The 27,778-nt window shown below is 40.3% G+C and overlaps 1 protein-coding gene across 1 annotated transcript; it reads left to right on the top strand.

The window, feature by feature from the left end:
• Window positions 1-48: 48 nt before the first annotated feature.
• On the top strand, window positions 49-27,456 carry LOC124139690 (hydroxymethylglutaryl-CoA lyase, mitochondrial-like). Its single transcript, XM_046506951.2, has 10 exons — window positions 49-177; window positions 1,136-1,204; window positions 2,034-2,141; window positions 6,907-7,002; window positions 8,825-8,883; window positions 16,906-16,995; window positions 17,834-17,897; window positions 18,424-18,612; window positions 24,798-24,923; window positions 26,115-27,456. The coding sequence occupies exons 1-10, from the start codon at window positions 91-93 to the stop codon at window positions 26,217-26,219; spliced, it is 993 nt and encodes a 330-aa protein (XP_046362907.1). The 5' UTR covers window positions 49-90; the 3' UTR covers window positions 26,220-27,456.
• The last annotated feature ends 322 nt before the right edge of the window (window positions 27,457-27,778 follow it).

Below are 27,778 nucleotides of genomic sequence, written 5' to 3'. Positions count from 1 at the left end.
TGAATTGTACTCAGAATTTGTGTTTGCCTGTATGATTTTTGGCCAATTAAAAGATTCTCGTCTGCGAATTATTTGCTGCGTTCTGCCAACATGGCGGCCTCCATCGCAGGTCGATTTTCTGTCAAATCAACTTTAGGGATTTGGAAACACATGTGTAGACATTTAACTCAGGTTTCAGTGAGTTTCTTTGTTGTCATCAGCAGTTCGTGTAAATTGCAGTTTACGGGGCGTACGCTAGCCACTTTGGTCAACAAATCGAGCTTTAGTTGACTTTATATTTCAAATGAAGATGCCCATGGAAAAGAAAACTTGCCAGGGATAATTTATTTCCTCTTTGTTTGTATTTATTTTCACGTAGAAACGTAAACCAAAGACGTATACAGAGGATCACCTGATACTCATCTGAAGTTGCGATAGCTATTTTGACCCTGTCACAGTGTTCTTTAGCATTGACAAAAACTGAAGTATGAAGCTACAGTGTTCATTCCAAAGCACCTCGATGTCATAAAGTTTTATCAAATCATAAGTTAGTTTAGTAATTCAGTAACTTACATGACAAAACAGGGCAACAATGCTGTTTACGGGATGAGCTTATGGCCCCAATTGGCTCAGGCTGCTGGCTGTGGCTTGTGCTTCACAGATCTTGCATGCCTCTTTGATCCTGATGGTTGGGCACCTATTGCCAGTCAAACAACCCTTTATGATGTATTCCTTAGGGTTAGGTGCCCCTAAATACAATCCTTAGGGTTAGATGTGCTTAAGGTATCTGAATAATTTTTTATCAACTTTCAAGTTAATTGAAATCCGAAAAAAGTATGTCCACTTTTTAGTCTTTCTTGCCAGAGGTGGTTGTATATTTTGTATAAACACATTATATAATGTGTATATCGTAGATAATAGTGCTGGTTAACGGTATAATTGATATAGAACATGATGTGAAATAAAAAATGAAGTCAAGACTGTAGTTTACCAAACGGTCTCATGAATTCGTAGTTGTTATGCACAAATAAAAATATAATATCTTGCCATCAGAATGCTTAAAATGCAATTATGTATGCAGCTGAAATCAGCAATGTCAGTATGCTTGGTGGAAATTAAAAACTGATAACTTGTACCATGTTATTTTTTTCTTCAGATTGCTGGGTTACCAAGTTTTGTTAAAATAGTTGAGGTTGGGCCGAGAGATGGTCTTCAAAATGAAAAGGTTTGAAAATGTATTATAAAAATATGGAGATGTTTCAGTTTCTACATGTTCAATCTGTCTTATCTTTTATCATTATCAGCGTTAGAAATTGGCACTAGTCCTACAGTCCTTGCCAGTTAAACTGCCAAATAGTCAAGGTATTATGAGCATGATGAGGACTAGTAGAAATTTGCCCTTTATAAGGGTTGTGTTATATGTTATCATTATGAGGACTATTGGACTAAAACTGTTAGTTTCTATCACTGATTATGAACATGTGTTAAGTTAGCTTACACATGTTACAAGATGTGTTCAGTGTAAGGTTGAAATGTTCAACAGGTCAGTGATAAGAGTACAAATGTATATCATGTCAAGTATAAATAAGGTAATCATGATGTTGGAAATGTCACAATTTTTATGGTATAATTTCCATGATTTGCCTCTGAAAATGGCAACAACTTTGTCTATACTTTAGAAATGAAAACAGCAACACATTTTTGTAAAGGGCAACACATTTTCATGAAGCATCTTAAGAGTTTTTAATGTTCATATATTACATGTATATATCTAGTATAACAATGTTTAAAATTAAACATTAAAGTAAAGGCGTCCTTAATGTTATTGATCTTTATTTTTGGTAAATTTTTGTGTATTTTTGTATATATATATATATGGACAAGTTTTAGATATTTTCATGATTATCGATAGGCTTACCATGCTTACTTGGCGAAATTAAATTCTTCTACTTCAGATTAGTAGCAGACCACTTAACTAGTAACTGATGATCATCTGTAGCTGTATGTGTTATTTTATCATATAAAAACAAACACATGCTTTCTTATTTTTACAGACAATTGTTCCAACTGAAACCAAGATTGAGTTTGTCAATCGTTTGTCAGAAGCTGGACTTCCGGTGATCGAAGTTACAAGTTTTGTATCTCCCAAATGGGTTCCTCAGGTTTGATATGTTTCTTTAGTATATTTGAATGGAAATGTTAACATATGGGAGCCTTATCATGATACTAGGTCCATGGATGTTAAGGGGTCCTTCTCCATTGTTGTCATGACCCTTATGTTAATATTCTAGGTATACAAGGTCCCTGGATTCAAACACTGTAAGAGACCTCAAGGACCCATAACCCACCTTAATTTTGAAAACTGATAACAACATTTGATATCTCCATGTAAGTCAAAATATTTAAGAAAAAGTTTGAAGGCTTTGCTTTATCTGCTTCAAATGCATGATAATTTTTAACTTATCCTGCACTACTCGTTAATGCATTTACAGCTTGTTCTTGACAGAAAGAAGCGCCGTATGAGGTCTTGCTGAAGAAGACGTTGTTCCAACTGGTTGTGTGGCTAATCACATCACACAACTCCCGCGTGACCACAGAAGTGATGAAGTCACGTATCATCTCATTACTGCTGTCACTCAGAGAGTACAGACACCAGTTTTGAGCTGTCAGCTTTATCCATTACAATCCTTTGTGTGTTATTATAACACTATTGTTTTGTGTAAATTGTATCCTTCCTATGGTTTGTGTCTTCATATATTACATATGATTTTTACCATTGCATTAATATATAACGCTGAATGGTGACTTTTGGTCACGGTAAATATCAGGCATTTTGTTCCAATTGCCATTTTGAATTCACTTCGTGGTCAAGTTTTTGCATGTCATGCATTTGTAGTCTTTGTGTTGCTTGATACTTCTTATACTTTGTTGCACCTCTGCTTCCCGAAGTGTTATCCAAGTGTTTTATTCACCTTTTTTGCGTAATCTTATCCCTTAACCTCTGTGTTCTGGGATTTAGAATATTACATACATACACAATCATGATGGGTACGCATCGTGATTACACCTTCTGCTTCATTGCAGATTTATGTCCTGTAGTCCGTGCCTCGGTAACAAATGGCTGGGACCCCCACCCTTTGTGTCTGGACTGCTCCGATAAATATTATGTTCAACAGCTACAAATGTAGCATTTGCATACACCTCTCTCACAGAGCCTTCTCCAAGTACCTGAGGGTTTCTTTGTAGTGCAGTTCACAGTAAGCTTGTGGACAAGCTAATATGAAGATGTCTTATTCCTCTGGGACTACTTCATCTCCATTTGCCTTAGCAACTACATCTTCTTCGGGCTGGAAATACCAGCGTCTACCCCTCTAAGATCAGCCTTCCTGCGTCATTCTATCAACGTTGATATCTACTCCTGAGACGACAGTACTCCTCCAGGATTCTATGACCATCCTTGGCGCCACCGACCCAGAGATTGGCCTCATGGATCCCTCCTGGTTGCAGATGATGCAGTCCATGTTCCAGCAGAAGCTGGCCCGTGTGTGAATTAACAAGACACCGTTAAACTTCAAGGTTCCTCGGTTGAGGAAGGACGATGATCCCATCCATGCTTTGGAGATGGCAGACACAACACACACCCGGGATGACCTCGCAGACAGAAGTTAGCCGTAACACAATCTCCCTGTGGTTACATGCTCTCATTCTACAGGCTTATGAGACCACTTGATTACATCCCCAGGGCCATCAATCCTCACACCCTCAGAGCGGTCGCTGGACATGCAAATGGTTTTTATATACAACAGAGGTCCAACATTTCCTCAAGCTCTTGGCAGCGCCTGGCCTCGTGGTGAGGGTTCTGTGAAAGGTCCCACCCATTCTCCTTGTCTATCAATGTTGGCTGAACGATTCCATGGAGAGGACGATAGTACTCTCGAAGATTTTCCCTTCCTCTCTTTTCTGGTAAACATAATCTGCACCAAAGTTGAAGATCACAACTTCACGACCGATTCAACATTTGACAGAATCGGCATATGCTTCGGGGTACCCACCTCAAGATCATCGTTCACAACACAGGATTGGTTTGCATGCTTACTTGTACGTAATGCTGTAACCACTCGACCAGATGCCTGTTGCTGTACATCAATGTGATCGAGTCACTAACTACAGTAGACATTTGATGCCAACATGCGCTGTTATGAGACACCACGCCTCATCGTCCCTTGGTATAAGAATGGGATCGCTTATACGGTGCCCAGGTGATGGAAACGATCACCTTACTTTCATTGGTATGATCTTTCAGACAAAAGAATTTTATACATTCAGCATGATCTAACGAAGCACCTCCTTTCATCATCATCTCGATATAAGATCGGGAGTGCCCATATGACCAGGGGATAGAAATGACCACCTTACTTTGTTCGGTACGATCTTACAGACCAAAGTTTTCTATATATTCAGCCATATCTACTGCATGAAGCTTCGACCTCCCCTACCCTTACATCGATGCCTAGGCATCAGTTGTTCGACCATGTCCAACTACAAGATTGGCCAAACCTGCTGATCCACCCTCACAGTCACAGCAAACGTCCCCTCCCGACTCCAGACAGGCTACATCTTCATGGCTGGTCCATCTATGAAGAGCTCTATGAAGTGCCAAGGGTCACTCAGCAAGGGCGGCGAAGGCAATCACATTTGCGCACAGTCCTTCTACCAGGGGCCTTTATGATGACAAGTGGCGCTCCTTTGAGAGTCTCTGCAAGGAGAAGCACCAGGACCCTGCCTCTTAGTCACCCCAATTCTTCACTTGTGCCACAAGTGTATTCTTAAGGACAGAACCATCGCAACTTACCTTGTGGCCCTTAACTCCGTCTTGGCACTTTTGATAGTTTGAAAGATCACCAAGATTCTGCAACTCCAAGCTTTGTTACTCTCCTTTCGTCTGGTAGACCAGAAGGACAAGTTCAGACCCCCGGCGTGGGATCTGAATGTGGTAATTACCCTGCTGAGAGGCACGCCCTTTGAGCCACTCCACTTAGTGTCTTACTACAACCTCACCAAGTCGACCGTCTTCCTCTTGGCTCTGGCAACAGCGGCATGTGTTAGTGAACTACATCACCCGTGTTAGATTTGAGCGCAGAGTGCATGGAGATGTTCATCTGGGGCTGTGCTGGGACTTCATAGCCAAGATTCAACTCCCAGGACAGCCCGATAGATCCTTCACCATACTGCTAGTGGGGGTTGAAGATGAACAGGAACTTCTACCATGTCTGGTGCAGGTGCTGCGATGCTTCATTCGATGCTCCAAGAATCTTCGGGGACAAGGTTGCTGCTTTTTCACCCTGGTATCTACGATATTGCAGGTGTGAGTCAGCCGCAACATGATCGCCCTATGGCTTTGCGTCATCATACTCCAGCTTATGAGGCTGCGGGACTGGATTCTCTGAGCCAACAATCAGCATGAGATCCGGGCGGACACCTCTACCATGGCGCTTCTCAACGGCTCCACCCGTGCCATTATGAAAGGCTGCTGCTGGCGTTCACCAGACACTACCTGCGAGATGTCGGCCCTTTTGTGGTTGCTCAGCAGGTCATTGCCACAAGGTGCTGCTGACGCTTCCACATGTCCAGAGCCAACATTTCGACGTCTCCGGTGCATCACCCCAGACTAGAATGTTACATGCTGAACACATTGGCTCAGTACGTAAGTTCTAGACTTTAAACACTGTTTAATTTTTATTACTGCAATGATACAAGGACATCACACATACCTGACTCTCTCCTTCCCCGCTGACAGGTATGGTCACTTGATCCCGGACATAGCTGTTGCTCCTTGGTGGGAGTCTGTGGAGAGTTTATTAAAGATCACATCTACAGATGCATTGAGGAGTAATGCAGGATAAGTTAAAAAATCTAGTAAAATCCTTGCTATACTTATCCTGCATTACTCTGTCTAAAGTGGCTCACCTGTCACAGAGCTGCCTTCCTAGATGTCTTAAGATGTTACAATCTAGCAGTAATGTGATGTATGTGACGTCCTCTCTTTCCTTTGTCACGTGGGAGCTGTGTGATGGGATTAGCCACACATCCATTTGGAACAACTTCTTCAGCAAGACCTCTAACAGCTCTTCTTTCTGTCAAGAACATGCAGTAAATGCATTAAGGAATAATGCAGGATAAGTATACAAATATAAAAAACTTGTCTAGGATTTTATTAGTTTTTTCATGTTAGCTTTAATCCACTAAAGCAGGGAACACTGTCCATATGAGGTCATTGACAACTGTCAGTAATGTATAATGTTTGACATTTCCTGGAGACTGATCTGTGTGAAAAAGAACATTATATATCTGACAAAAAGAATTTCATCCAATATTCATAAGAAAGAGATAGTGAAATAACTGAACAAATATTGATGAGGATTTGTTATGATAAAAAGGCAAAGAAATAGCTGTTTTGGTGAGGATCTGTGTATTAGTGATCATAAATTGATATGTGGATGCTAGATAAATGCTAGCAACCCAAATCATGCACAAAGCAATTTGCATTTGTTTGAAAACATTACCAAATATATAAAGCGATGTAATATGTTTGTAAATCCGAATGTATGAATGTTTAGTTAATTTAAAAAAGGGGGATACCCAACCCTGCACCCCCATTGGAAACTTTAAACTGAGGCTTCAAAACACATAAACAGCTGATTTTATTCTCGGAATACACATCTTGGAGGTGGTGCTTAGGATATTGAATACAGTACATATATATATATATATATATATATATATATATATATATATATATGGATATAAGGTCTTTGATTAACCAAATGTTTTTCATCTTGTACCCTTCTAGGACAGGTATTTGTTTCAAAAGTTAGATGATGCCTAGCTGCAATGTCCATTTGTTTGAAGCTAATGTTTCCTCTGTAGATGGCTGATCACTCTGAAGTGATGGAGGGAATACACAGGCATGATGGCGTGGTCTACACTGTACTCACGCCAAACCTCAAGGGTTTTGATGCTGCTGTGAGTACCTGACATACTGCCTTTTGTTATCAGTACTATCGTTCATGTGGACCTGGAATGCACATAGTCAAGCTAAGGGCCCTATAATTGGTTTTATCACCTTTTAAGAAATGAATATTTCATCAAAAATTAAGCCCTAGGCTTAGATACAGAAAATATGCAAATATGACCAAAGATTCCATTTAATTTAATTTTAAAGAAGAAACATGTTTCACGTTCAAAAGTACAATAAAACACTAATGCGCCACTTAAGGGTTGGATCGCACAAATTGATTTCTTGTTTCCCATGGGCTTTGATCTCCTAATGCAACTGGGCCCTGGTTCCAAGGGTCATTGGTTCAAATCTCAGATTCACCCCGATGATGTTTCTTGGTTGGTCAGCACCATACATCTTGATACACAAAACTTCTGGGTTTCATCTGTGAGGTACAAATCTACGACCTGCTTTGCATTTGATGTTTCTCCCATAATAACACTCATTGTCACTCTCATTGTAGTATGATGTCATTATTGCAATGATGTCTTATCCCTGAATGGGCATTCAGTTCAATTGTTATATGATGTCATGCTTGCAATGATGTCACGACTCCTTGCCTGTGATGATGTCATGTAACTTTAACATCCATTACTGATAGAAACAGTGATCAGTCGAAAACAATTGAGCTGGACACCATAGAAAATGAAGAAACCAGTATGAAGAAGACAGAAGAAAGATATCTAAATGATTTTAAAAAAACATCCCAGAAGTTCCTTGTGAAAAGGTTCTGAATCTGAAGTGGGGAAGCATGAAAATATTCAGGATTTTATAACTACGGCAAATGGGGGGATGGTGCTGAAGGTCTTAGAAAATTATTTCTATAATTGACCTTTGGGGAACGTTTTTAAGAAAGGTTCTGATACGAAATCCTTCCACCTGACAATGTTGTTCCAAAGGGAAAGGATAAAAATCATTTAGAAAGATCACAACATTGATCATTTATAGTCTGCTGCTATATATGCATGTATACAACGTTTAGCGCTATGGAAATTGCCAATTATTAATGTTATATGATAATCTGGCATAGATCTGAGTATGCGCCAATACCCATATGTGGAATCTGACATGGATATGAGTATTCGCCAATATCTGCCCTATTTGTGGAATCAGCCACGGATCAGAGTCCTACCATAGACCTGAGTCCTACATATGTGTAAGGTAATACTAAGGGGGCAGAAAACACAATAGAAAGTGTATACTAAGAGTCTATTACAGTCTTCTGTATCAGTGACATATCTATTGTGTCACAATATAAGTGGTGTGTGGTATGGAACTAACCTTGCGTGGTTTACTTCATTTTATTGAGGGCTGCCAACTTTATAATTTCTTTCCTACACACTTTCAGTGCCTGTATACATTCAAGTTAAAAAACTTTTTGAGTGTATGGTGTGACATGCTTTGATTACTGGTGCTTCCTTTATTCAAATCTGCAAACCACACAAAACTTCTTCTTTTTTGGACAAATCCCATGCCGCTTAACATGTTAAGTTATCTTCTATTAACAGCAAAAACTTTGTGCTTAGTTTTGTCATAGTAGAATGAAGAAAAACATTTTGTCTTCACTGTAGACCTTTGTTACCTCTGAATTTGACTGCTAAATTTGGTGTTTGAAACCTCACACTACACACTCTTCGAAATTCAATTTAACACTTTTATCATGTCTACAGTTAACATAGCTCCACATTGAAAAGCATGTTTAAATCTTTATTAACTCTTAGGATATCCTAGATATTCCACATGATTGCTCAGTAGTTTAGCCCTTATGTTCTATTTCTTGTTATACAGATGTCAGCAAAGGCTAATGAAGTGGCCATATTTGGCGCTGCCTCTGAGTCTTTCAGCAAGTAAGTAACCCTCTGGTAAAATCTGCTCGCTAAAATCATGTGCAGGTCCTGCTTCTACATGACAACATATCTTCAGCAACCCATGCCTGTCGTAAGAGGCGCCTGACAAGATCAGGTTGTCAGACTCGCTGATTTGGCTGATGCATGTCATCGTATTTCAATTGGGTGGATTGATGGTCCTGATGTCATTCACTGGATTGTCTGGTTCAAATGCGAATATTTACAGACAATGGTCCTATTGCTGGACTTTAATGAGTATGTTGTGGTCTCTTAGGAATGGATATTGGACACATCACAGTGCTTGAAAATGGCACTTATCCTATATTCCTTGCCAAACTGCTCAATAGTTAAGGTATCATAATTACGAGTAGAAATTTGCCATGTTTAAGTATACATGTATATGTTATCATTTTAAGAACTAGTAGACTAAAATGTTAGTTCTATCGCTGCACCACATTTATCTTTCACCATCAAAATTCAATTTCCTCCCATGCTTTCTTGTGCAAGTCATTCATATCAAACAAGTTTTGCCATATGTTTTAAGATAATAGATTATGTTTATAGTTAAAAGTACAGTTAATTTCTAAATTTATCGGTGATACTGATTCTAACCTTGGGAAGGAATGGTAACTGGTTTTACTCCTACATGCTTGTACATGCTGAAGGCATAAGCACCATGTGGTTCCTGGTCAAGGGGAGCGAACTTTGCCATATACATGAAGAAAATAATATCAAATTACACTTTGGTTCACACCTACTATGAGACATGTTAGACATAACTCCAGCTGGGTCATATGGGTAGACTGTTCTTGAAGCAAAATAAACGATGAGTGGGAGTTGTTATTCGTGCAGTGTTTTATTGGACAATAAACGACTTATTTTTTACTTATCCTGCATTACTCCTTAATGCATTCACTGCTTACTTACGACAACTAGAAGGACAGCGCTGGGAAGGTCCTGGGTGAAGAAATAAAGTTGTTGTTCTCAAGTCCCAATCAGTGGCCTTCCGTCGCTGTCCTGTGACCTTGATGACACCTAAGGTCATCTTCACATCACTGCTTGTCGCAGCACAGCTAGGACGTGTCCAAGCGGAGCTCTCCTTTTGGATTAATTTTAGACCTTCAGTTTGTCTACAATCTTAAAAATTGATCTGCGATGGGTGATGTATTCTTTTCATATTACTTTCACCATGTTGTGTAGTTTTATGTGAATTAATTAGGCGTGAAAAGACGCTTGTCTTTTTTCCCGCCAAAATATTGTTGTTCGCCGCCATTTTGAATTGTGTTACAATCGTTTGCCTGCCAAGGTAGTCATATTGTTTACAATTCTCAGCTACGTATGTATAACATATTCTTATGTTCTTAAATATTACTAGCTTTGGCGTAACAGTGAGTTGCGTATACTAAAATTATTGTATACTTTTTCAACTCGTTAAAAATATGGTTGCCGATAGATTAATATCAAATCTACGGCTTTCTTCCAGTCCCGCTTCATCAACAATTCTTTTATTGCGTACCTATGTTTATGCGATTAAATAGTTTTTTGTTGGTATTTTTGGCTTTACATTGAGTTGCGTATATGAACTATTGTATACTCTTGCAACTCGTAGTTTTTGCCGATAGATTATTGTTCAATTCTATGGCATTCTTCCAGTACCGCCTCATCAACAATGGCGTAATTGTGTTTAATTTAAACATATTTTATTGACATATATGGTCAACGGGATTGGGCAAAAGTTATCCAACTTAGGTGGCCCTTTCCCTACTCTATATGTACAGACATTGAATATACATATATATATGTAATTGTGTAACTTATGATTGAGCGTGGTATTAATTGTCGTGGGAAAAATCTTACAAAGATTATCATCCACGTTGTTTGGTTTGCGCGCAGATGTGCTCTCCAAACCCTAAATGAAAATATAAATACCCTTGGTTTACATTGGGTTGCGCATACAAAAATATTGTATATCCTTGCAACTCATAAATTTGCCGATAGATTAGTGTTCAAATTCTTCGGCACTCTTCCAGTATTATCTCATCAACAAGGGTTTCATTGCGTAACATACCTTTGAGCATTTTACTAATTGTCGTGGAAAAAACCTTACAAGATTATCATCCACGATTGGTTGGTTTGCGCGCGGATGTGCTCTCCAATCTCTAAATGTAAATAGCCTTGGTTTACATTGAATTGCGTATATAAAAATATTGTATACCCTTGCAATTAGTATTTTTGCCGATAGATTACTGTTCAATTCTACGGCATTCTTCCAGTACCATTTCTTCAATGGTTTAATTGCGTAACATAATTATGTTTGCTCGGTGTACATATTGTCGTGGAATAATCGCCCAAAGCTCTTTATCCACGGTCATAGGCATGCACGTAGATGTGCTCGCCAAAATTCAAAATGTAATTTTTATGTAAATCTCTAATCCAACGAGTTTACTATATAAAAGCAGATTACTCACAATCATATTTTGCAGTTATTCCGTCGTGAGACGAGAGGAATGTCACTATCGCAGAATAGCGAATGACATATGGTTCTGTCATTACCACCCAACCGTTATTATCGGCAGGTATTATGACGACTGTGATTGCAGAAGTACACCATCCACCGAAATCAACAATACCGGAGGATTTTGTGAGTATCGTAACTGCTCCTATTTTTTCAGCCGCCGGACACTTCCAGATACATGTATGATAATCTGTGACGTCGGCGACAGCACCAGCGTATCGAGATGCTATGATGGGGGTAGATTAGACACAAGCCTTGATCCAGTCAATACTTTTGAGCTTTGTGTCTGATTTATCTGCGCCGAGCGCAGCACTTGACTACAACCAAAGCACTTCTATTACGCAATCGGCGCACGATCAGCTTAGCGCTGTTCCAACATATCCAGCATAGACCTGCGCCGAGCGCAGCGTCTGACTGATACCCAAGCGCTCCTATCACGCCAGTAACGCACGATCAGCTTAGCGCTGTTCCAACATATCCAGCATAGACCTGCGCCGAGCGCAGCGTCTGACTGATACCCAAGCGCTCCTATGACGCCAGTGACGCACGATCAGCTTAGCGCTGTTCCAACATTCCAGACCTGCGCTGAGCGCAGCGTCTGCGTATCAATCAAGGTCTCTACAATGACGTTAGCCCAAGGCTTACAGTGTACTCGGTTACGTAACCGGCACATGATCAGCTTAGCACATGTACCCGATTGGGAAGCAGACCATCTCGTGTCAGTAACGCCCTCCCCTGATAACAGGGTAAATAAGAGGGACACCACGAGGTCATTGGAGGAAGCCTTCTCCAAAACTCACATTTGCTCCGTGATTTAAGCGACCAATATCGTCAATGTTTGCAGTGGATCAGAATCTATTAGAGGATAACCCTATCTGATTAGATCACTTCCAAACTATGGTGTTTTTCCTACAGCGTCAGTTTGACCACAGGAAAATTCATCTTGAGACCGTTCTGACGGTGATTACCGTTACACCCAAGACTTTATAGCGTTTCCAACTGAGATGCTGGTTTCAAGGGCAGTCTATTACGTCAACCTTGATCATCTACTCCCCTGTTCAACGAACAGATCGCAGACACGCACGTCAAGTTCCCAAAAAGCTTGGAAAGTCCAAGTCAGGGAATTATAAGCCTAGACGCACGTTTCTCAGGGAAGACCAGCATTCCTTTACTGAGAAAGGGAGTGGCAGAGACAAGTCTCAAGGACGATTTCGTACTTATCGCACTATATCATGGTGTCCGTATAAGGGTAGAGTTAACCCCACCGTTGACCACAGTTTGATTGGGAAAATCCAACATAGACATACTGTTGGTAAGAAGAGCTGTAGAGTGGGTTCACAACCCAGTCTTTACTCCGGGGTTTTATCCTCACACCTACCTGGTACTCATGAAGGACCCAGACAAGATGAGAATGATCCACAATCTCTGTGTTCAACGAACGTTTGATTCTTCATCAGTCTCGACTATCCATCCCAACCGTAGACTTTTCAGGTCCAGTTCATTGGGGTTCACTACCAATGGTAGTATTTCCCATTTGACATGTCAGTGACACTTATGGCTATTTACAGGAGTAATGAAGCCAATAACTATCTACACGTGACGAACACTTGGTTCGAGTCGTAGATGGAGGGCGATCTACTGTATCATCAACACATGTCAATAACTGGGATAGACAATCAACGAGGCGAAGTCGGGAGTATTCTCCTTCCTATTGACTTCAGTTCATAGGAGACCTGTTTAAGACAGACCAGGATATCCTATCTGTACCGAGGGACAGATGGCACAAGTTTCTACTTCTTTTGTCATCTACTCTACACCAACCACACACACTTCGCCAGTGGCAAGTGTTGCTAGGGTTAATCACCTCGGCACAGGAGTTAACTAGCATGGGCCGCTTACAACAGCGACCAATTCAATTTTTTTCCTGAACCCTTACATCAGGAGTCAGGATCCACTCAAGGCCATCACTCTACCAACTAAGCTAGAGCCTCAATTTGTGGCGATGAATGTCTGCGGAGTCTGTTTATTCGGATTTTCCCCGAATACACACCTGTTTGTGGACGTCCCCTTTCAGGGGTGGAGTCTTCACTTACAAGACCAGATAAGCTCAGGGCTATGGCCCGGCGCACAATGGAAGTGGCACATAAACAACTTGGAGTTGGAAGCTTTAATTCTGGCTATATCACATTGGCAGAATCAACTACAGTTAGCCCGACTCGCTATATCCACAGACAACAGCACTGCGGTGTGGTGCCTGTGCAATCGGGGAACAACACACTCCCACTCTCCACTTCTAAGGACATTCAGATTTCTTCCATCTAGTGGATCGGCTGTGACTAAGGTTCATAGTTCAGCACATCCCCGGATGTAGAAACATACTGGCCGATACTTTATCACGTCCAGACAGGGTGGCTCCCACTGAGTGGAAATTTCTCACAGAAGCATTCCAGTTACTGCTTCAGGAATTCAGGCAACCAAACATTGACTTGTTTATTACTTGCCTAGGCCACCAACTCATGACGTATATCTCCCCGTTGCCGGATCCGCAGACTTGGGCGGTGGACGAGTTCAGTATCACTTGGGAAGGGCAAAGAACTAACACTCTTCTGCCACCACTTTTACTTCCCAAGGTGCTACAGGGGATCAAGGAGACAAGGTATCTCGATCTCTCCTTTGGTCGCACCATGGTAACCGGCGAGAGGGTAGTTCGTCAAGCTCGGAAAAATCTAAAACGATTCACTTCCCCTCTCACAGTGGTCCAACCTACTCATCCACCCTCAACAGAAAATTGCCTCACCCAACGTCTGCACGCATGGTTCGTCTTTAAAAGGCGTTTAAGTGCGAAGGGTTATTTCGACACGGGCAGCAAAGCTATAGCTTTAGTTCATCGTTACTCTCCCAGAGACGACGATGACAAGTGGGGATCACTTGAGACTTTTTACAGGGAAGAAAAGAATCAAGACCCTACGATTGCGTCACAATTCCTAGAGGAATACCTCCTACATTGCGTACCCAAAAACACTTGGAAGGTAGCACCATTACTACGTAATTGGCTGCAATTATCTTAGTGTTGGCCGTTTCCGGAAAATCACAGTGTGATTAAGGTCACGGAACTACAGGCCATATTATGCTCATTCAGGTTTGAGGATCAGAAGGCCAAGTTCCAGCCACCTGATTGGGACTTGAACGTGGTACTTCGAGGTTTGCGAGGGCCCCCTTCGAGCCCCTCATTGCATCCTCATTTTCAAGCTCCTTCCCAGCGCGTGACACCTTCGTTACACTCTCGGTATAGTATAGAGAGCTCCGCGAACGGGCTATCGCTGTGAGGAGCTTGGACATCACCAAGGAAACAATGGTTTCTCTTGGCATTAGCAATGGCGGTACGGGTGAGCGAACTACATGTGGTCGACTCAACCCGGATCCGTTTTGAGCATGGGACGCACGGAACAGGACATCTAGGGTTATGCTGGGATTTTATTGCTAAAATCTACTACCAGGCCAACCCGACCGTTCTTCACCATCCCACCGATATCGACTATTGTGGGAATCGTACATGGTGAAGTTCTCCTGGGCTCGGTGCGAGCAGTTCGAGTTTTCATTCGACGCTCCAAGACAAGGCGTGGTTCGTCCACGACAGAAGTTAGTCGCATAATCGCAAACACCATATCTATATGGTTACGCGCAGTAATCCTTCAGGCCTACGAGATCATCAAACGGAACTCGCCGAGAGCGAATTACCCTCAAGATCTCAAGGTGTCAGCCTTACCAGGGCTCAACACGGCAATTGTGGTTTTGGAACAATCACGGAAGGATATTTCTGGAGATTCGACACATATTTTCGTTAGTCATAACCTTCGCGTTGTGACTCTCGAGGATGTCAAAGACGTTCGAAGTTTGGCCCTCTGGTTGTTATCCTGCAGATTGCCAACCACTGACGCAAATAATGAACTCGCCCTATACAGAGCCAGTCAACTTCCATGTGCAGTCACTCAGTCGCCACCAGTGGAAGAATATTAGACAATCTTGTTTGTCAGCGACGGCTCTATGACGCAGTAAGTAAAGAATTAGCTGAATAGCTATTATTTTCTTTATTACTAAGCGTGTATAGGGAATTTCTCTTTAATTCCTATGTTCAATGTTTTTGATTTTTGAACAACCCTACCGTAATGGCGTTTTTGTCTGAACTTTTCCGCTTCACGGTTTATCGACCAAATGGGGTCGTATTGCAGGGTGTGAATTATTGAGGTTTCTGTATTCTGAAGGTTGACCCACCTCCAAACCGTCCGATACAGATGCATTAAGGAGTAATGCAGGATAAGTAAAAAATTTAGTAAAATCTAAATATTTTTTACATTTGTATACTTATCCTGCATTACTACGCTTAAGGCCCACCCGTCGTTAGACTTGCCTCCCCACTTTGGCTTCAGAAACCTCAAAAGTATGTTTTTCTAAGAGCTTGGGCGACAGGCAGTGATGTGAAGATGACCTTAGGTGTCATCAAGGTCACAGGACAGCGACGGAAGGCCACTGATTGGGACTTGAGAACAACAACTTTATTTCTTCACCCAGGACCTTCCCAGCGCTGTCCTTCTAGTTGTCGTAAGTAAGCAGTGAATGCATTAAGGAGTAATGCAGGATAAGTATACAAATGTAAAAAATATTTAGATTTTACTAAGTTTAGTTCTTTATGAGATATCAACATTCTGTCCAGCCTCACTAAGGATGTTAATAAAATGTACAATCTTTAAAAATATTTACCCATATTTAAATAATGATGACTCCCTGAATACAGGCCGACCTTGGCAATGTTGGACAAGTCCATTTTATGACCAGGGGGTGGTGGTTACGTTAGGTATTTCCTGAATATTCTCACAATTTTTATGTTGATTACCTGTACCGATTGTCATATCTCTCTCACTTTTTGGATGCGATCGTTTGTCTATTCAGTGAATCCAACCATGTCCCTTCATGAACTGAATTCGTTATTCTTGGTCACTAGAATCAAATATTTACGATTTTAACTCTTTTATATATTTCATTTGATGTGGTCACTGCTTACTGTCGCATTTGAGCAGATACTACCTGGATAAGTGCGGTATATAAATGTATAATATTATAATTATAAATTAAAACTGTCATCATGGTGAAATGATTGATTTTATTATTCACTGAATACAATAAATAATACATCCACTGCTGAATTGTTTTGTATTCATAATATTAGGGCTGCAATGAAAACACTGAGGCGAATACGATGCACAACACGAATAAAGGGTAACGGATATAAATATTTATTCATGAATACAATAACAATTCAGCAGTAGATGTATTATTTATTGTATTCAGTGAATAATAAAATCAATCATTTCACCATATATATATTAGTAATACAGATGATTTTACTTGGAACAGTACCATCCATAATAATCAGTAGGGGACATAACTCCACTGACGTTTCTGTTATTTCTTTTGCCTGAAGCTGACTATGTTTCATGTCTTACAAACAGGAAGAACATCAATTGTTCCATTGCTGAAAGTCTTCAGAGGTTTGAGGAGGTCACAGTGGCGGCCAAGAAACACAACATTCCTGTCAGAGGGTAAGTATTATGCAAACTCATTTTTGTTATTAGTTTCATTTCTTCAGGTGACGAGGGGTGGTCGGGTAGCCTAGTGGTTAAAGCGTTCGCTCGTCACGCCAAAGACCCAGGTTCAATTCCCGACATGGGTACAATGTGTGAAGCCCATTTCTTGTGTCCCCGCCGTGATATTGCTGGAATATTGCTAAAGGTGGCGTAAAACCATACTCACTCACTCACTCTCCAGTTGACAAAAGTCAGTTTAATGGGTGTTGTTTTTCGTTGTGTTAACATTTCTATATGGGTTTTTTTTATGACTCATTTAGATTTTTAACAATCAGTATGCAAGATACTGTTCATAGTTTTACTGTCATACATTGGTTAAAAATATTGATGCTGTATCCTTTCAGCTCTGTTTTGGACAAAAAATTGTATTGCATCATATTGTGATACAGGTATCTAATGTGATATGTATTGCAGTGTATTGGTAGCTAAACTGTTTGACACTGATTGGCATTGATTGTACATGCAGGTCCTGTTTTCTTCATACAAAAGTAAACATGGCTTGTTCATAAGGGAGACATCATTTGTGAATGAATTTATTGGTAGATTTTAGGTAAAATGATACAAATGATAAGGAAACTTGTTACATTTTTTATACCCAATATGCCGGAACACTGGATAAAATATTTGCAACACGTATCTTTCAAAAAGCATATGGCAGTGTACTGGTATACCGTACAGTCCTTGTATCCCTGTCTATCAATTTGACAGGTTTATTTTTGCCCAAACAAATATGTACCCCAAGGGTATAATGTTTTCAATATATTTGGAATGTTACGAGAATACCTTTTTGCAGGTATGTTTCCTGTGTTTTGGGGTGTCCGTATGAGAAAGATGTTCCCCCAGAGAAAGTGGCTGATGTAAGTTCTTGGAAGAAATATGTATTGCAATCATGTACTTTGATTACGAATGTTTTTCTTTTCCTCTGATGTTTCACTACTGTTTATACCTTGAATTCATTTGATGGTCGTGATGATGTAATCTTGAATTACAGTTTAAGATCCTTAGTCTTGTTGTATTTTGTTCCATAAGATGTATATGATAGATAGGAGTGTAACAATTGATCCAACTATTGCAGTATCGCAACTGTACATCAATGACAAGTGAAAATATCAATACCCCTTATTATCATCGATGCCACGAAACACTTTCGATAGTATCAATAGACATAATATGATTTCAGCCAATAATCAATGTTACCTGCTTCAACTTTCAATGCAAACAGCTGCATCTTTGACTTGGGGGATGTTTTCTGCTTTGTCAGTATGTTGAATGATTGATAATGCACGGAAATCTATTGTGATAGTAGAACTAATAGGAAAAATGCGCCGGATAGTCGCCGCTAATGAAAAGACTTTTTGACATGGTGTATATATGTGTGCCTAGGTTGCCAAGAGTCTGTACGACATGGGGTGCTATGAAATATCCCTAGGGGACACCATCGGTGTAGGAACACCTAGAGGCATGAAGAACTTGATAGCAACAGTCAGCAAGAAGGTTCCCGTGGACAGACTAGCTGTACATTGCCATGATACTTATGGCCAGGCTCTGGCTAACATCTTTGCTGCATTACAGGTAGGTTTGTTCTCTTTCTGGTGCTGACCCCAACAGAACAGTTCTTTCAGAATCATGTACTGTCCTGTCTTATATCTCCTCTCTCTCCTGCTGACATGGGTATAATACCATGTGATGACCTTGTGTACTCCATACATCCTCTCTCCACTGCTGACATGGGTATAATACCATGTGATGTCCTTGTGTACTCCATACATCCTCTCTCCACTGCTGACATGGGTATAATACCATGTGATGTCCTTGTATACTCCATACATCCTCTCTCCAGTTGGCATGGGTATAATACCATGTGATGTCCTTGTATACTCCATACATCCTCTCTCCACTGCTGACATGGGTATAATACCATGTGATGTCCTTGTATACTCCATACATCCTCTCTCTCCAGTTGGCATGGGTATAATACCATGTGATGTCTTTGTATACTCCATACATCCTCTCTCTACTGCTGACATGGGTATAATACCGTGTGATGTCCTTGTATACTCCATACATCCTCTCTCTACTGCTGACATGGGTATAATACCATGTGATGTTCTTGTATACTCCATACATCCTCTCTCCACTGCTGACATGGGTATAATACCATGTGATGTCCTTGTATACTCCATACATCCTCTCTCTCCAGTTGGCATGGGTATAATACCATGTGATGTCCTTGTATACTCCATACATCCTCTCTCCACTGCTGACATGGGTATAATACCATGTGATGTCCTTGTATACTCCATACATCCTCTCTCTCCAGTTGGCATGGGTATAATACCATGTGATGTCTTTGTATACTCCATACATCCTCTCTCCACTGCTGACATGGGTATAATACCGTGTGATGTCCTTGTATACTCCATACATCCTCTCTCTACTGCTGACATGGGTATAATACCATGTGATGTCCTTATATACTCCATACATCCTCTCTCCACTGCTGACATGGGTATAATACCATGTGATGTCCTTGTATACTCCATACATCCTCTCTCCAGTTGACATGGGTATAATACCGTGTGATGTCTTTGTATACTCCATACATCCTCTCTCCAGTTGGCATGGGTATAATACCGTGTGATGTCTTTGTATACTCCATACATCCTCTCTCCAGTTGGCATGGGTATAATACCATGTGATGTTTGTATACTCCATACATCCTCTCTCCAGTTGGCATGGGTATAATACCATGTGATGTTTGTATACTCCATACATCCTCTCTCTCCAGTTGGCATGGGTATAATACCATGTGATGTTCTTGTATACTCCATACATCCTCTCTCCAGTTGGCATGGGTATAATACCATGTGATGTTTGTATACTCCATACATCCTCTCTCTCCAGTTGGCATGGGTATAATACCATGTGATGTCCTTGTGTACTCCATACATCCTCTCTCCACTGCTGACATGGGTATAATACCGTGTGATGTCCTTGTATACTCCATACATCCTCTCTCTACTGCTGACATGGGTATAATACCATGTGATGTCTTTGTATACTCCATACATCCTCTCTCCACTGCTGACATGGGTATAATACCATGTGATGTCCTTGTATACTCCATACATCCTCTCTCCAGTTGACATGGGTATAATACCATGTGATGTCTTTGTATACTCCATACATCCTCTCTCCACTGCTGACATGGGTATAATACCGTGTGATGTCCTTGTATACTCCATACATCCTCTCTCTACTGCTGACATGGGTATAATACCATGTGATGTCTTTGTATACTCCATACATCCTCTCTCCACTGCTGACATGGGTATAATACCATGTGATGTCCTTGTATACTCCATACATCCTCTCTCCAGTTGACATGGGTATAATACCGTGTGATGTCTTTGTATACTCCATACATCCTCTCTCCAGTTGGCATGGGTATAATACCGTGTGATGTCTTTGTATACTCCATACATCCTCTCTCCAGTTGGCATGGGTATAATACCATGTGATGTTTGTATACTCCATACATCCTCTCTCCAGTTGGCATGGGTATAATACCATGTGATGTTTGTATACTCCATACATCCTCTCTCCACTGCTGACATGGGTATAATACCATGTGATGTCCTTGTATACTCCATACATCCTCTCTCCAGTTGACATGGGTATAATACCGTGTGATGTCTTTGTATACTCCATACATCCTCTCTCCAGTTGGCATGGGTATAATACCGTGTGATGTCCTTGTATACTCCATACATCCTCTCTCTCCAGTTGGCATGGGTATAATACCATGTGATGTCCTTGTATACTCCATACATCCTCTCTCCAGTTGACATGGGTATAATACCGTGTGATGTCTTTGTATACTCCATACATCCTCTCTCCAGTTGGCATGGGTATAATACCGTGTGATGTCTTTGTATACTCCATACATCCTCTCTCCAGTTGGCATGGGTATAATACCATGTGATGTTTGTATACTCCATACATCCTCTCTCCAGTTGGCATGGGTATAATACCATGTGATGTTTGTATACTCCATACATCCTCTCTCCACTGCTGACATGGGTATAATACCATGTGATGTCCTTGTATACTCCATACATCCTCTCTCTCCAGTTGGCATGGGTATAATATCATGTGATGTCCTTGTATACTCCATACATCCTCTCTCCAGTTGGCATGGGTATAATACCATGTGATGTCCTTGTATACTCCATACATCCTCTCGCCACTGCTGACATGGGTATAATACCATGTGATGTCCTTGTATACTCCATACATCCTCTCTCTCCAGTTGACATGGGTATAATACCATGTGATGTCCTTGTATACTCCATACATCCTCTCTCTCCAGTTGGCATGGGTATAATATCATGTGATGTCCTTGTATACTCCATACATCCTCTCTCCAGTTGGCATGGGTATAATACCATGTGATGTCCTTGTATACTCCATACATCCTCTCGCCACTGCTGACATGGGTATAATACCATGTGATGTCCTTGTATACTCCATACATCCTCTCTCTCCAGTTGACATGGGTATAATACCATGTGATGTCCTTGTATACTCCATACATCCTCTCTCCAGTTGGCATGGGTATAATACCATGTGATGTTTGTATACTCCATACATCCTCTCTCTCCAGTTGACATGGGTATAATACCATGTGATGTCCTTGTATACTCCATACATCCTCTCTCTCCAGTTGACATGGGTATAATACCATGTGATGTCCTTGTATACTCCATACATCCTCTCTCCAGTTGGCATGGGTATAATACCATGTGATGTCCTTGTATACTCCATACATCCTCTCTCAACTGCTGACATGGGTATAATACCATGGGATGTTTGTATACTCCATACATCCTCTCTCCACTGCTGACATGGGTATAATACCATGTGATGTCCTTATAAACTCCATACATCCTCTCTCTCCAGTTGGCATGGGTATAATACCATGTGATGTCCTTGTATACTCCATACATCCTCTCTCTCCAGTTGGCATGGGTATAATATCATGTGATGTCCTTGTATACTCAATACATCCTCTCTCCAGTTTGCATGGGTATAATACCATGTGATGTCCTTGTATACTCCATACATCCTCTCTCCACTGCTGACATGGGTATAATACCATGTGATGTCCTTGTATACTCCATACATCCTCTCTCTCCAGTTGACATGGGTATAATACCGTGTGATGTCCTTGTATACTCCATACATCCTCTCTCTCCAGTTGACATGGGTATAATACCATGTGATGTCCTTGTATACTCCATACATCCTCTCTCTCCAGTTGGCATGGGTATAATATCATGTGATGTCCTTGTATACTCAATACATCCTCTCTCCAGTTTGCATGGGTATAATACCATGTGATGTCCTTGTATACTCCATACATCCTCTCTCCACTGCTGACATGGGTATAATACCATGTGATGTCCTTGTATACTCCATACATCCTCTCTCCACTGCTGACATGGGTATAATACCATGTGATGTCCTTATATACTCCATACATCCTCTCTCTCCAGTTGACATGGGTATAATACCGTGTGATGTCCTTGTATACTCCATACATCCTCTCTCTCCAGTTGGCATGGGTATAATACCGTGTGATGTCCTTGTATACTCCATACATCCTCTCTCTACTGCTGACATGGGTATAATACCATGTGATGTCCTTGTATACTCCATACATCCTCTCTCAACTGCTGACATGGGTCTAATACTGTGTGATGTCCTTGTATACTCCATACATCCTCTCTCAACTGCTGACATGGCTATAATACCATGTGATGTCCTTGTATACTCCATACATCCTCTCTCAACTGCTGACATGGGTATAATACTGTGTGATGTCCTTGTATACTCCATACATCCTCTCTCCACTGCTGACATGGGTATAATACCATGTGATGTTCTTGTATACTCCATACATCCTCTCTCCACTGCTGACATGGGTATAATACCATGTGATGTCCTTGTATACTCCATACATCCTCTCTCTCCAGTTGACATGGGTATAATACCGTGTGATGTCTTTGTATACTCCATACATCCTCTCTCTCTAGTTGACATGGGTATAATACCGTGTGATGTCCTTGTATACTCCATACATCCTCTCTCTACTGCTGACATGGGTATAATACCATGTGATGTCCTTGTATACTCCATACATCCTCTCTCAACTGCTGACATGGGTCTAATACTGTGTGATGTCCTTGTATACTCCATACATCCTCTCTCCACTGCTGACATGGGTATAATACCATGTGATGTCCTTGTATACTCCATACATCCTCTCTCCACTGCTGACATGGGTATAATACCATGTGATGTCCTTGTATACTCCATACATCCTCCCTCTCCAGTTGACATGGGTATAATACCATGTGATGTCTTTGTATACTCCATACATCTTCTCTCTCCTGCTGACACAGGTATAATGCCATTTGATGTCCTTGTATACTCCATACATCCTCTCTCTTCTACTGACATGGGTATAATCCCATGTGATGTCCTTGTATACTCCATACATCCTCTCTCTCCAGTTGACATGGGTATAATACCATGTGATGTCCTTGTATACTCCATACATCCTCTCTCAACTGCTGACATGGGTATAATACCATGTGATGTCCTTGTATACTCCATACATCCTCTCTCTTCTACTGACATGGGTAAAATACCATGTGATGTCCTTGTATACTCCATACATCCTCTCTCCAGTTGACATGCGTATAATACTGTGTGATGTCCTTGTATACTCCATACATCCTCTCTCAACTGCTGACATGGCTATAATACCATGTGATGTCCTTGTATACTCCATACATCCTCTCTCAACTGCTGACATGGGTATAATACCGTGTGATGTCCTTGTATACTCCATACATCCTCTCTCAACTGCTGACATGGGTATAATACCATGTGATGTCCTTGTATACTCCATACATCCTCTCCCAACTGCTGACATGGGTATAATACCATGTGATGTCCTTGTATACTCCATACATCCTCTCTCAACTGCTGACATGGGTATAATACCGTGTGATGTCCTTGTATACTCCATACATCCTCTCTTTACTGTTCACATGGGTCTAATAATATATGCTCTTCTAATGTACTCCATACATGCTCTCTCTTCTGCTACTCCTCTGTAAACCTGAAATGGGTATCTTACTATGTGATGTCCCAGTAAACACCATAAATGCTTGTGTTTTCTCAGTATAATTAGTTATTCCCATTTACATATACCGTATTCGACGTAATAAGCGCTCCGCTCTAATAAGCGCCCACGGCGATAATTGCTCATATATTGGCTAGTGAACAATCCCAATTAGCACCCCTTCCGATTGATCTATGTACACAAGACTTATTTATTCGCGTATAATACGCACTTGTGTGTTTTATGCACCCTTAATTATGGGCAATTGAATTCTGAAAAAATATATCTGTCGTATATAAACATTTCAGGCTGTCAGCATAAACCACGAAATTTATCTTTCAACTCTGTTTTTTCCACCAAAATAAAATTCTAATAAGAGCCCCCTATTTCTAATTTTGAGAGCGCCCTAGGCGCTTATTACGTCGAATACGGTACATGTTTTAGATTTCAGCAAGATGAAGAATTTAAGAAAGTATTACGAAGCTTTTAAAAGTATGGATTGAAAAGCATCATATAATCAAAAGATGTAACTAGTTTACTAATGAGGTTCTTGTTGCCCCAGATGGGCGTCAGTGTGGTGGACAGTTCAGTGTCGGGGCTGGGAGGCTGTCCCTATGCCAAGGGTGCTAGTGGAAATGTATCCACAGAAGATGTGGTCTATATGATGAATGGAATGGCAATCAAAACTGTAAGTATAATGTTACTCACATTTCTACATGGTTGGAGGTTGGTTTAAAGAAGCTGCTTATCATATAATACACTCCATAAAGTGCTGTAATTATTGCACAGAACACAGGGTGCCAGATAATTTGTTAGCCATTGAGTATTTACATACATGTTTTCATTCACATTGAGCATTGATAGTTTTATTTGGGCAAGATGCATTTTATGCATTATTCACTGCAGTAAAGTTCATGTATGTGTAATGCATGCATCATAAAAATCTGTAAAGAAATGCATCTATGCAAGGCGAATATAATATATTGGGTAATTACACAGATTGTTGTTATACTATTGGGTTTGAAAAAGATTTGTGTGTGTATTTGGATGCAAGCAACTCAATTGGGTAATGGTGAAATATTTTGCGTATTTTATGCAAATGTGCAGCTTCAATGGAGCTCTGAGGATTACATTCATTATATCCAAAATTTAATGTGAATTTATGGCTTGTGTAGTCTGAATTTAGTTTGTTGTCACACAACATAATAATAATAATTCAGGTTTTAATTAATCATGTATGTACAGTTGTAATCACTAGTAGATAGTATCACTCACCAGCCAACTTTACATCCATATGCATCAGTCTTTCCACCACTACGTACATGACATAGTAGTATATATCAAGTTAGTCAGCATTAGCAATTGGCACTTGTCCTATTTTCCTTGCGAGACTGCCCAATAGTTAAGGTATCGTAAGGACTAGTAGAAAATGGCCCTTGTTTTGCTGTATGTTATCATTTAGGACTTGTGGACTAAAACTGTTAGTTTCTGTTGCTGTTAGTATTGACTATTCCACTGTTTCTGTGTCTCTCCCGAATGCTGATGAATGTATGTTCTGAGACTACTGGGGGCATGGGTGGCCCAGTCATCTAAGGCGCCGCAATTCGCTGTGAAGAGTTGCATCCCTTGGGCACACCAGAAACCTATGATTGTGGGTTCGAATCCCGGTTCACCCCGATTATGTTTCCAGGTTTGTCAGCACCATACCCGTGCTCGTGGGTTTCACCGAAGTGGTAAACATCTGAGACCTGCATTCCTTCAGGGCTTTCCTCCCTTATTATGCTGACATGCTGTCATATAACTCAAATGTAATACTGTTAAAAGCGGCGTTAAACCCAACTCACTCACTTACTTTAACTACTTGTTTCTTTATTTTCAGGGGGTCAACATTCACAAGTTAATAGAAGCTGGGAGTTTTATCTCCAATGCCCTTGGTCGGAAGTCAGGGTCCAAAGTATCACAAGCCACAAAGTCAAGTCTATAACATATTATATTGTTGAATATATTATCAAGTGGGTTTTGAAGAGGATGTTATATACACGAGTGGGGAATATTTCTTTGGATGACTGAATTCCTGATTACTTCAAAATCTTCTTGCATAAATGTTTTAGTACTTTGAAAGTTTGCCACTTGTAGGTTTGAGTTAGTCATTGTACTTACACATGGTGAGATAGATGATTGTGATAATATTGAAAGGTGAATGTGATACCAGAACTGACGTTACATTAAAGGATGCAGTATCTAATATTTAAACAGACATTTCATTGTTCACTCAGATCCAAACAACAGGAACATATTCAGTGTTAGAAACTGGCCCTGGACCCTTTAGTCAGCCCCAATATGCTCAATAAGACTAGTTGAACTTTTCAACAGGTTGAAGTTTTTTTCTATAAATCGACATAAGTGACTGAAATGGGTTAATTTCTACTGCTTGTAAAGCTGTTCAGTAAAATTCAGGGATGTGCTTTTCTAGATTTACTATATGTTTTTACATATATCTTTCGTCTTTTAGATGACAATATAAAATGCAAGAATTGTGTCTACATACAAGATAAGGTCACTTATATTAACATGCTAATGGGATGGTTGTGTTACACATGATCTTATTAGGACCAGAATGTTGTTTTTTGGCTTACACTTACAGACTTTTGTGTGAAAAATTGGTATTAAATATAAAGTGAAAACAGAAATGATTATTTTTTTGTTCTTCAAAATGTTATATGAATATGTTGCCATGTGTGCAGTGTGAAGCTTGTCTCATCACTATGGTAACCTATAATAGTTCTACCTATCAAAGAAATTTCTTTTTGGTTTTTATTCTTTTGGTCACTTTTCATTTTGTGCTAGGCTTGGTGAAATCTGTAAGCCAGCTTACAAAAACCAAGCAAAACATTTCTTCGATGCTATTATTCAAAATATATTATTTTAATAAAGATATCTGTATCATTGACTACACACTTACAAGTGTTTCGGTTGCACAATTAACATCCCGCTGATGAAAGTGAAGACTGAGATACCTTAATAGGTGGGAGTCACCTTTAAAAACAGTTGCATTTGTTAGTGGATAAGTTACATTTTGTAAACACTTTATTGACCTTATTTTGTATATTATATTGTATGGTGTGGTAAATATAGGTACATGTTTTATGCATTTCCAAGTATTTATTGATACTGTTGTTTTTGTTGCTGAAATCTAATAAATAGCGATGATGAATGATAAATTTTCATTGTTTTTGTTTTTGAATTGCTGAATTGACTGTAACAACTTATTTTGAAAAAGAAAATGGGGCACAAAGATATTGTTATAACTGTTGCACAGCTGTTTTATTTGTTATGGGATGTGTTTCTTTCCCTTGCTGTACGTGAGGTCACAACAGATTATTTTGAGCTTGACTGAATTGAAAGTTTATGAGAAGTTGTGTGACATTTATGTGGCAGACTGTTGTAAATTTTGACTTTTTAACTACTAGGCCCATTTTCGTGAACTTTGAAAAGTGCTCACAGGCTTGACTATATTCCATGAGGATTCTGGCTCAAATTTGG

The sequence above is a fragment of the Haliotis rufescens genome, unplaced genomic scaffold, assembly GCF_023055435.1.
Source record: "Haliotis rufescens isolate VD_foot unplaced genomic scaffold, xgHalRufe1.0.p SCAF_1, whole genome shotgun sequence".
NCBI lineage: Eukaryota > Metazoa > Mollusca > Gastropoda > Lepetellida > Haliotidae > Haliotis > Haliotis rufescens.
This window is presented reverse-complemented; position numbering and strand designations above follow the sequence as displayed.

Excerpts from the sequence above, each read along its gene's own strand:
- LOC124139690 (XM_046506951.2), top strand. The coding sequence starts at position 91 with ATGGCGGCCTCCATCGCAGGTCGATTTTCTGTCAAATCAACTTTAGGG. Across the intron at positions 1,205-2,033 it reads ATGGTCTTCAAAATGAAAAG|ACAATTGTTCCAACTGAAAC; the intron begins GTTTGAAAATGT and ends TTATTTTTACAG. Across the intron at positions 24,924-26,114 it reads ATGGAATGGCAATCAAAACT|GGGGTCAACATTCACAAGTT; the intron begins GTAAGTATAATG and ends CTTTATTTTCAG.